The 12,044-nt window shown below is 43.2% G+C and overlaps 1 protein-coding gene across 4 annotated transcripts in view; it reads right to left on the reverse strand.

Annotated features, from left to right (window-relative positions):
* The window catches only part of AMHR2 (anti-Mullerian hormone receptor type 2), a 127,833-nt gene that overhangs the window by 77,086 nt on the left and 38,703 nt on the right, over positions 1-12,044 (reverse strand). For all 4 annotated transcript variants that reach the window (XM_077297988.1, XM_077297987.1, XM_077297986.1 and 1 more), the window contains exon 4: positions 7,000-7,131. In XM_077297988.1, the coding sequence (XP_077154103.1) occupies positions 7,000-7,131 (132 nt within the window). The remainder of the gene's footprint in view (positions 1-6,999; positions 7,132-12,044) is intronic.

The following is a 12,044-nucleotide window of genomic DNA, read 5'->3' on the forward strand; positions in this document are numbered from 1 at the left end:
ATATGACTCTAATAGCACCACAACTTCATTCACCAATGTTATGCAACATATATCTGTATTTTAAGTTAATTATTTGTTTGAATATCACATTACTTTCTGTGGGCGACAAAACTTTTGTCTTGCCCAAATCTGACCATTCTGTGTCCATTAACTGATCAATAATTCTGCATTGATGCCAATTTATTTTCTTAACCTAAACCACATTTCTGAGGGTTTCAGCTTTCAAAAGAATAATTTATACAACCAATGGATGAATTTAATGTCAGGTTATAAGCTTTTATTTGCATAACATGGATAAATGACAACTTCTGTCAGGGAGTGTAGATGGATGTAAGGTAAGTCCCTTATGACCAAAATCAATATACGGCAACTACAGTGAGATTACAGGCCATCCTATCTATTAAAAAACATGGAATGGATAAATGGTTAATACATGGACACTATTTTGGTGTTACATTGTAAATATTGATTGCAGTGCCTGGGCAATAGATGGGTACATGCCATCTTGTCAGGGATGTCACGTGGACAATCTGCTTTTGTTGGCAGGATTTGCTCTGATTGCCTTAAATGGTTTAACTGATCCCCCCCTTCATTGCTTGCAGGGCATGGAGTCTGTTGTAGCTTATGTATCCAGTAATAATTATAGCCTGCTATATTTCACTTCCTTTTAAAGTTTGATTAAAAAAAGCTCAAAGTCCAAATTCTTTATTGGTTGTATTGATCAAACATTCACGTATTCTACTTGTAAAGTAACATAATACTGAAACAGAGTTGCTGAACCTTAAAGGGAATCTGTCACCAGGTTTTTTCTATGTACTCTGAGATCAGCCATAATGTAGAGGCTGAGACCCTGACTCCAGCTATGTATCACTTGCTGGTCTACATTCTGTCGTTTTGATACAATTATTGTTTTGTCTGCTGCAGATCTAGCAGTTCTCTGAATGCTGAGTCCTGTGTAACCCCGCCCCCACCACTGATTGGCAGCCTTCCATGTGCAATGTACATTAACAGATTCTAATCAGTGACGAGGATGGGGTTACACAGAGCAGTTGACTTGGATACACGAGACAACAGAAAAACCAAAGAAGAAAATCTGATATGTGGTCAATAAATAGTGTGGTCATATAAAGATAATGTTACTATTCTGTTGTCAGGTGTCCCAGGATGCTAGGGGCGCCTTAGGTCCTGAATCTGCCCTCAGTCTGTACCCTTCCCCCACCCAGGGAAGAGGGCAGTAGTAGTGTACCGTAATACACCAACCAGGCTAACAAGGTAATACGTATAGGGATAAAGGAAAATACCAGTCATACTGTACAAATATACACACATAAACAACAGAGGTAAACACCAGGGAGTGGAGGATGAGGTTAAACCAAAGTAGGAGAAGAAAGGGAATTATCACACACTCAAAACCTAGCAACAATCAAAGATAAATCTACCAAATGCCTACTCAATTAACAACTACCAACAACCTCCAGCCATGCAGCATAAGCTACTCTGACAATGAGTGCTAGCCAGGACCCAGATTATATAGGAGATGGAAGTGGCTAAAAATGCAAAGCTTAGAGCCTTAGCTCCAGGAGCTCTCAACTGAGCAGTGCCAAAATAAATTTACACTGTTTAATATGAACGAGTGCTTCTAATCAGTGCAGGAGTAGGAGAAATCAGATGCTGCAGTCTTCTGGCTCCTGTCATGGTAAACCCATGAAAGATGATAGACAAAAACTTTATTGAAAACACAAGTAGGTGTATGGAACGCCCGCTAGGGCTGTGGGGTACTCGGTACCGTGTCTGGTACTTAAAGGGATGTGTCACTGCAGCGGCGACCCGGTCCGTTGCCCTGGGCACCCATGTTAAGGGGAAATGTCTTCAAGGGGGTTTTGTGAATAAGTTTGTGTTCATGTGGTTTTCGGTCAGGGGTGACCGATGCTGGGGGTGATGGTATGGCAGCAAGATGGTCTTGCTTCCCACAGGTGAAGCTGGGTCCCCAGGGCTCCCGGTGTGCTGGGCAAGGATGGTGTGGTGCCAGTAATAAATGGAAGACACAAGTTTGCAGTCTCTTTACCTGGTTTACTGAAGACTTCAGAAAGCTGCAGTCGAGGGCACCAGATCACAGGTACAGGCAGGGTCCGGCTGGCTTGGAAGCAAGTTCAGAGTCCCCTTTACCAGGTGGTGTTAGAAGCCTTCCTACCAGCGCTGTGATGTAGTCCCTTGCTGCCTGTGGCTTCTGTCAAGGTCCTCACTGTTCTCTCTCTGTCCTCCTTAAAGGGTAGGATACTAACCTGTATGACAGGTGACTCAAGCCTTTTTACAGGGTCTCTATCACGACCCGGGCTCTATGCGCTACTGTTTCTCCAGGTGTTAGGGTGGACAGGTGACGTGTAGTCCAGCTGTCCTGCCGGTTTCTGCTGTGCTTCTTGGAATCTGACACATCCTTGGTCTTCCAGCTACCGGTGTCTGCACTCTGCAGGGAGATAGCTCAATCGCAGCTATTCTCCCCAGTTCTCACTCTCCTGTGCTTCGCTCTCCTCCACGCTCACTACAATCTGTTCTACCTTCAATGTTGTCTCTGTCCAGGAGCTGCAGCACCCTATTGGCTGCACGGCCCCTCACGCTCCTCTCTGTCTCAGACTCTTCCAGTCTGCTGTCTCGCACTCTCTGTCAGGAACTAACTGACTTTCCCTCCAGGCCAGAATATATATATAGGAGGGGAGCCACCCACAAGCTGGATCAGAGCTCCCCCTTCTGGCCTGGAGTGTGAACATGTTGTATGCTTGTGTTTACCTGATAAAGAAGATCCTCCCTTGCTTCCAAGCATGACTTCACTCTCCCCATGAGGAAAGCAATGCCACTGTAGCAACCAGGACCCTGGGGTGTTACATGTGCAGTGGCAATATGGAATATAGGTGAACATGCATAATGAATGAAATCAATAGAAAATCAAACATATGGAAGATGACATGTGCAAGGGAAAGCTATGAGGTATTTACCTGCCATGTGTTTCAGTAAATAACTTCATCTGGGGGTACGAGAAACCTAGTCCTGTAGTGATAATCTCCTGGGTAAAACTGATTCTATTAAAGCCTCAACACAGACTAATGACTCTGTCCCTATATTATGATGCTCTCCAATCTCCAATTACATATGAAAACCTGCTGACGGATTCACTTTAAGGACATGAAGTTAAGTCATTTAGAGACCATTAAAATTACATTATTGGTTTAAGCCATCACATCTCACTATCTTGTAACAAAAACAATATCAGAAGACAAGTATATGTTCTTCCACTGGTCCACATCAGAATTAATTTATTTTTTTAAGGGTTACATAATGATTATTAAAGGAAATGTGTTATAAGAAAATGACCTACTGCTTAAAGGGGTTGGACAACCCCTTTTCAATCCCTGTGTTTTCCCCCAGTAAAATAATAACAAATACTCACTTCTGGTGCTGGCGCTCCTCCAGCAGTGCCAGCACTGGCTGTTCCGGGACCTGCGTGATATTGTTATGTCACGCGATCCCTGTAGCCAGTCAGGGCTCACGTCACTGTCCTCCCATATGGACGCAATTGACTACACCTGGTATACAGCACAGACCCTCACTATCTGAGATTATAGTCAACCAGTTACAGTGTTATATACACCAATAGTTCCTTTTAATATCTGGAATTAATATATGACTCTCTAGGTTACATTAGGGTGAGACACCATTGAGTGAGGGCGTCATTTGTGCTGAATTTAGGATTCCAACCTCCATGGCTAGGAAGGGCAGATACCAGAGAATAATAGAGAAAGGCAGGTCCCCAACACCCTAGATAATTGATATGCCATATATCTCTGTGCTTATTATCTAACTTATATGTGTGAATATTCATTTTTTAAGTGTCTATTTCTCATTTACCTATTTGGGGAAGGGTTTAATAATTGTTGAATAAAGTATATGTTTTTAAGGGTTTGATTTTGTTAGTCATTGTAATTACCCTTTTTTTAATCTTTTGAATCACTGAAGTGTGCAACAAATTAAAAAAAAAATACATTGAACACAAAAACATGACTTAAAAGTTCAATCTTTTTCTAGTGACACTATACCTTTAAGCCTATCTTTATTCAAAACATTAAAACTTCAGGTTTAACTGCAGCTAATATAAGTATTGTCTTAATATTGGTTCTATTCTTCCTAACAGTCTGTCCAGGGGGGCAGCAGTAATTGTCCCCAATGCTATATTTACAATGCTACAGTGGGAGAAATAAGTATTTGATCCCTTGCTGATTTTGTAAGTTTGCCCACTGACAAAGACATGAACAGTCTATAATTTTAAGGGTAGGTTAATTTTAACACTGAGAGATATAGTATCAAAAATAAAATCCAGAAAATCACATTGTATAAATTATATACTGTAAATGTATTTGCATTTTGCAGTGAGAAATAAGTATTTGATCCTACATTCCAGTTAGACGCTCCTAATCAACTCGTTACCTGCATTAAAGACAGCTGTCTAAAATAGTCACCTTTATAAAAGACTCCTGTCCATAGGCTCAATTAATCAGTCAGAGTCTAACCTCTACAGCATGGGCAAGACCAAAGAGCTTTATAAGGATGTCAGGGACAAGATCATAGACCTACACAAAACCATAAGTAAGATGCTGAGTGAGAAGGAGACAACTGTTGTGTAATAGTAAGAAAATGGAAGAAATACAAAATGACTGTCAATCGACATTGATCTGTGGCACCATGCAAAATCTCACCTCATGGGGTATCCTTGATCACGAAGAAGGTGAGAGATCTGCCTAAAACTACACGGGGCGAACTTGTAATGATCTGAAGGCAGCTGGGACCACAGTCATCAAGAAAACCATTGGTAACACATTACGCCGTAAAGGTTTAAAATCCTGCAGTGCCCGCAAGGTCCCCCTGCTCAAGAAGGCACATGTGCAGACCCGACTGAAGTTTGCCAATGAACACCTGGATGATTCTGTGAGTGTTTCGGAGAAGGTACTGTGGTCAGATGAGACAAAATTGAAGTCTTTGGCATTAACTCAACTCACCGTGTTTGGAGGAAGAGAAATGCTGCCTATGGCCCAAAGAACTCCGTCCCCACTGTCAAGCATGGAGGTGGAAACATTATGTTTTGGGGGTGTTTCACTGCTAAGGACACAGGACTACTTCACCACTGTCACGGTCGTGGTTTGTGGAACCACTGTGCCACGAACCACTTAGAGCCTGGAGGGGCATGACTAAGCAATCACCTGACTGTAAACTAGAGCCTCTGATGGTGAGGTTAGACTTAGCTCCTGATGAACGCCAAGTGCCATTGCAGGGCAGACCAACAGTCGCGCAGCAACTTGACCCAGAAGGACAGACTGGATAGAGCAGCAGGCAGAGCTTGCATCAGAGTGAGTGCAGCAGTTTGTGTCAGAGTGCAGCAGACAGGATCTGCATCAGAATGTGGCAAGAGGGATTTGCACTTAGAGCGCAGCAGGCAGGAAGTGCACTAAAGTGCAGCAGGCAGGACTTGCATCTAAGTGCAGCAGGCAGAATTTGCATCCGAGTGCAGTAGGCAGAATTTGCATCCAAGTACAGCAGGCAGGATTTGCATCCGAGTGCAGCAGGCAGGATTTGCATCTGAGTGCAACAAGCAGGATTTGCATCCAAGTGCAGCAGGCAAGATTTGCACTTAGAGCGCAGCAGGCATGATTTGCACTAACGTGCAGTAGACAGGACTTGCACTGGTATTCGACCTTGCTCAACATAGACTGTAAACAGGAAGGTTGCTCAGGCAACTCCCCAGTGAGGAGGAAGCAATATATACACAATGTCCCACAGCCATTGGCTGGGGAGGAAATAGCGAGTTCACGCGCTGGTCCTTTAAGAGGGCGGAAGTGCTGCGTGCGTTCCCTAAGGACATGGCCAGAGGATCGGCTGGAAGCATGCAGAGGGGAAGGCAAGAACTGTCCGCAGCATGGGTGAGTGTAGAGACACCCCAAAGACCCTGCCTGTCAGGGGAGGGATCCGGCGTGGTGCTAACAACCACATCAAAAGGAGAATGGATGGAGCCATGTACCGTAAAATCCTGAGTGACAACCTCCTTTCCTCCGCCAGGACATAAAAACATGGGTCATGGCTTGGTCTTCTAGCAAGACAGTGACCCAAAATATACAGCCAAGGCAACAAAGGAGTGGCTCAAAAAGAAGCACATTAAGGTCATGGAGTGGCCTAGCCAGTCTCCAGACCTTAATCCCATAGAAAACTTATGGAGGGAGTTGACGCTCCGAGTTGCCAAGCGACAGCCTCAAAATCTTAATGATTTAGAGATTATCTGCAAAGAGGAGTGGACCAAAATTCCTCCTGACATGTGCGCATACCTCATCATCAACTACAAAAATGCCTGACTGCTGTGTTTGCCAACAAGGGTTTTGCCACCAAGTATTAAGTCTTGTTTGCCAGAGGGATCAAATACTTATTTCTCACTGCAAAATGCAAATAAATTTCTATAATTTATAACAATGTGATTTTCTGGATTTTATTTTTGATATTCTATCTATCAATGTTAAAATTAACCTACCCTTAAAATTATAGACTGTTCATGTCTTTGTCAGTAGGCAAACTTACAAAATCAGCAAGGGATCAAGTACTTAGTTTCCGCCACTGCGCCTTAACATATAGGTATGTGTCTTTTTTTCTTTATTTAATTTATCGATATCAAGATTTTGTTTTTTCTAAACCTTGCAGTGCAATTATTTTTATGTTAGAAATTAAACTGTTACCCACAAAGCTTGCTGCTGGTGCAAAGACCAGGCCAACAACACCCTATGTCTCAGCTCATTGGAACCCAGAGAGTGTGACAATGGGGAAGAGCTTATAAGGTGGAACAGAAGGGTGAAATATAGTCAAAATATATTTTTGGGGTGTTTGGGATGGTAAAGGATAAAAACAAAATACAGAACAGGAAGAGATAACCCCAACAGACCTTGCACTCCCATAATATATAAATGTACTTACAAGAAATGTGCTGTCGAAGAAAGCTGATGTTTGCATTACACATGTCCGAAGAACAAAAACATTGGTATGTGCCTTGCCGGTAGTGTGGTAGACAAATTTCACATCTGCATTTTTCTTTTTTAGGGAAACAGCCTGCAAAATAAGATGAAAATAAATTGGCGTCAAAACCTCAGTATACAAGACAACTGAGAAGAGCAGCAAACTATATAGCATTAACGATTCTTGGGCTTCTATTCATTATGCTTCTTATCAGCAGGACATGGAGCAATATGCTTCAAAAAACAATGATTTTAGGGCCATGCCTACCAATGAGCAGAAATTAGCCTTTGGCCGGGGTCAGACTAGCGTATGACATCCGATGCGAGAGCATCGCTAATGACCCTCGGCTCCTGCTCTGCTGTGAGCGGGAGCCGAGTGTTATGGACCTGGTGGTTAGGTGCACCTGGAATGACCTGATGGTTAAACTAGAAAACAGGAGAAGCTCTGGGAAGTGGGAACTCTGCTGACCGCAAATCCTAATCCTATAACACACACACTAGAAATAGCTGTGGAGCGTACCTAACTCTCCCTAGACGCCTCTTCACAGCCTAAGAACTAACTACCCCTAAAGATAGGAAAATAAGCCTTACCTTGCCTCAGAGAAATTCCCCAAAGGTAAAGGCAGCCCCCCACATATATTAACTGTGAGTTAAGAGGAAAGTCACAAACACAGGGATGAAACAGGTTTCAGCAAAGGAGGCCAGACTTACTAAATAGACTGAGGATAGGGAAGGGATCTATGCGGTCAGCACAAAAAACTACAAAAAGCCACGCAGAGTGAGCAAAAAGACCCCCGCACCGACTCACGGTGCGGAGGTGCCACTCTGCAACCCAGAGCTTCCAGCTAGCAAGGCAATATCATGTTAGCAAGCTGGACTAGAACTTAGCAAGTACTAAGACATATATTCAGTACACAATGAACAACAAATGAACTAGCAGGGACTTAGCTTCTGCTGGAGTAGACAGGTCATCAGAAAGATCCGAGAGAGATCTGAACCAGTACTGATACATTGACAGCTGGCATGGAGTAACGATCTGAGTGGAGTTAAATAGAGAAGCCAGCCCAGCCGCAAACGAGGGCAGCTGAGGAAGCAACCTCAGAACCAGCAGTTCCACTCACAGCCACCAGAGGGAGTCCACGGACAGAACTCGCCGAAGTATCATTCATGACCACAGGAGGGAGTTCGAGAACGGAATTCACAACAGCCGAGTGTCATGCGTCAATGCTCCAAGCCTCTCGCACAGAGAGGATCGGAGCACAGCTGTGGAAGAGTCGGAGAAATTATTTCTCCATCTCCTCCATTGCCAGGGTCAGCGTATATTGCACATCATTCGGATGATATCCAAGTGATGTGCGTTGTCTCACTTGCACCCATAGGATTATGTGAGCTGCCCCATAGATGAATACTGGTCCAAGTGCTATGCGATGTTTTATCTCATAGCACTCATCTGTATTCATCGCTAGTGTGACCCCTGCCTTCTACTGAATACCCGTGCAAAAGTACCTTAGAAGGGTGTACTCATCTGTGTGTCAATGACTGCCTTCTGGATATCTGTCGTCAGTAGTCTTCCCCATGATTGTGGAGCTTACTGAAACAGACTAAGGGACCATTTTAAAAAAACCTTTGCAGATGTTTTTTTTTAGTTATTCTAATTTACTGAGATAATGATTTTTGGGTTTTCATTGGCTGTAGGCCATAATCATCAACATTAACAGAAATAAACACTTGAAATAAGTCACTCTGTAATGCCTCTATATAAAATGAGTTTCACTATTTGTATTTAAGAACTGAAATAAATTTACTTTTTTATGATATTCTAATTTTGTGAGAAGCACCTGTAACTCCAAGTCAATCACACTTCTGTGAAATCAACCAGTCCAGTTATGAAGCAACACTGATTGTGAATCAATTTCTCCCGCTGTTGTGCAAATGGAACAGACAACAAGTAGAAAGGATAAGCAATTTGCAAGATAACCCCTATAAAAGAGTGGTCCTGCAGTGGGTGACCATAGAACATTTCTCTGTTCTCATCCTTTTTGGCTGTTATTTTGGTCACTTGAGGCCGGGTTGCAACCCATAGAAGTTGCTCAAGTAGTGCAGCTCATCCAGGATGGCACATCAATGTGAGCTGTGGCAAGAAGGATAGCTTCACAGAAGGGTAGCTGTGTCTGTCAGCATAGTGTCCAGAGCATGGAGCAGATACCAGGAGACAGGCCAGCATACCAGAAGATCTAGAGGGGGCTGTCGGAGGGCAACAACCCAGTAGTAGAACTGCTACCTCCTCCTCTGTGCAAGGAGTAGCAGGAGGAGCAATGCAATAACCCTCTAAAAGAACCTCTAGCAGTCCACTGACATCCATGTGTCTGTTCAAACTGTAAGAAACAGACTTGAGATCCAAAAGTGGGTGTGGTGCTTACAGCCCAAGAATTGTACTGTACTGTACTCTTCACGGATGAGAGCAGGTTCACACTGAGCACATGTGACAGAGTCTGGAGATGCCGCATCTTCCAGCTTTACCGGTTTGGCAGTGGGTTAGTAATGGTGTGGTGAGGCACTTCTTTGGAGGGCCGCACGGCCCTCTATGTTCTAGCCAGGGTTACCCTAACTGCCATTAGGTACCGAGATGAGATCCTCAGACCCATTGTGAGACCATATACAGGTGCACTGGGACCTGGGTTCCTTCGGATGAATGACATTGCTAAGCCTCATGTGGCTGAAATGTGTCTGCAGTTCCTGCATGATGAAAGCATTGATGCTATGGACTAGCCTGCCCATTCCCCAGACCTGAATCCAATCGAGCACATCTGGGACATCATGTCTCATTTCATCCACCAACGCCACGTTGCACCACAGACTGTCCAGGAGTTGACTGTTGGTTTAATCTAGGTCTGGTAGGAGATCCCTCTGGCGAACATCTGTCGCTTCATCGGGAGCATGCCCAAGCATTGTAGGGAGGTCATACACACTACTGAACATTATTTCCTTGTCTTGAGGCATTTTTACTGATCAGCCTGTAATTTGATTTTCCACTTTAGTTTTGAATGTCATTCCAAATCCAGACCTCCATGGGATATTAATTTTGATTTACATTGATCATTTTTTATGTTTTATTGTTCTCAACACATTCCACTATGTAATGAATAAAGATTTGCAACTGGAATATTTCATTTAGTGATATCTAGGATGTGGGATTTTAATGTTCCCTTTATTTTTTTGAAAAGTGTATTTACAGTTGTGTGAAAAAGAGTTTAACCCCTTACTTATTTCCTATTCTTTTCCCTGTTTGTCACACTTAAATGTTTCAGATAACCAAACAAATTTAAATATTGGACAAAGATAACACAAGTAAACACAAAATGAAGTTTTTAAATTAAGGTTTTTATTATTAAGGGAAAAATAAATCCAAACCTACAGGGCCCGGTGTGAAAAAGTGATTTCCCCACACACTTAAAACATAAACTGTAGTGTATCTCATCTTTGGGAAGCTGAGTTCTAATTCCCTAGCCACACCCAGGCATGGTTATTGACACACCTATTCTCAGTCAAGAAACCACTTAAATAGGATCTGCCTGGCAAAGTGAAGAAGACCAAAAAGTCCTCAAAAGGTAGACATCATGCCACTATACAAAGAAATTCTGGAACAAATTAGAAACAAAGTAATTGAGATCTATCAGTCTAGAAAAGGTTATAAATCCATTTCTAAAGCTTTGGGACTCCAGCGAACCACAGTGAGAGCCATTATCCACAAAGGATGAAAATATGGAAAAGTGGTGAACCTTCCCAGGAGTGGCCGGCCAACCAGAACTACCTTAAGAAAGCAGTGATGACTCATACAAGAGGTCACAAAAGACGCCACAATAAGATCCAAAGAACTGCAGGCCTCAGTTGTCTCAGTTAAGGTCAGTGTTCATGACTCATCATAAGAAAGAGAATGAGCAAAAATAGCATGCATGGCAGAGTCTAAGACGAAAATCACCTGAGCAATAAAAACATAAAGGCTCACCTCAGTTTTGCCAGAAAACATTTTGATGATCCCCAATATTTTTTAGAATACTCTGTGAACTGAGGCAACAAAATTGCACTTTTTGGAAGGTGTATGTTCCATTACATCTGGCGTAGAAGTAACACAGCATTTCAGAAAAGGAACATCTGTTGTGAATTCCGTTCTGGAGCTCCCTCCTGTGGTTGCTAATGGTATTTTTGTGAGTTCTGCCCTTGGGCTCCCTCTGGTGGTTTCGAGTGGAACTGCTGCTCCGTTAGGTAGCTGTAGCAGCTGCCATCACTGATCGCCTTGCCTGGGTTTGTTATTTAAGCCTGCTCTGGGCTTTAGTTCATGCCAGCTGTCAATGTCTTAGGTTGGATTTGGTTCTCTCCTTGCATTGCTCATATGGCCTGTCCTTGTCAGCAAAAGATAAGTTCTGCTAGTTCTTGTTCGTCCATTTGCTTTGGATATTATTGCTTTGCAAATATGTCTCTTTTTGTCCAGCTTGTCACTATGTCATACTCAGGCTAGCTGGAAGCTCTGGGAAGCAGATTTGCCCCTCCACACCGTGAGTCGGTGTGGAGTTCATTTTTTGTAAACTCTGCGTGGATTTTTGTAGTTTTTAATACTGACCGCACAGTATCCTTTTCTCTCTGTCTATCAAGTTTAGTATTGGCCTCCTTTGCTGAAAACTGATTTCATTTCTGTGTATGTCATTTCCCTCTCCACTCACAGCCAATATTTGTGGGGGGCTATCTTTCTTTTTGGGTTTTTCTCTGAGGCAAGATAGCTTTCTATTTCCTTCTTTAGGGGTAGTTAATTCTTAGGCTGTGAAGAGGTGTCTAGGGAGAGTCAGGAACATCCCACGGCTATTACTAGTGTTGTTGTTAGGATTAGGGATTGCGGTCAGTAGAGATACCACCTCCTCAGAGCTCGTCCCATGTTGCGTTTTAGCCACCAGGTCATATCGGTGTGGCCTCTTAACCACCAGGTCATAACAGTACAGCTGGCCCACAATGTGT

This window comes from Ranitomeya variabilis, chromosome 3 (assembly GCF_051348905.1).
Source record: "Ranitomeya variabilis isolate aRanVar5 chromosome 3, aRanVar5.hap1, whole genome shotgun sequence".
Taxonomy (NCBI): Eukaryota; Metazoa; Chordata; class Amphibia; order Anura; family Dendrobatidae; genus Ranitomeya; species Ranitomeya variabilis.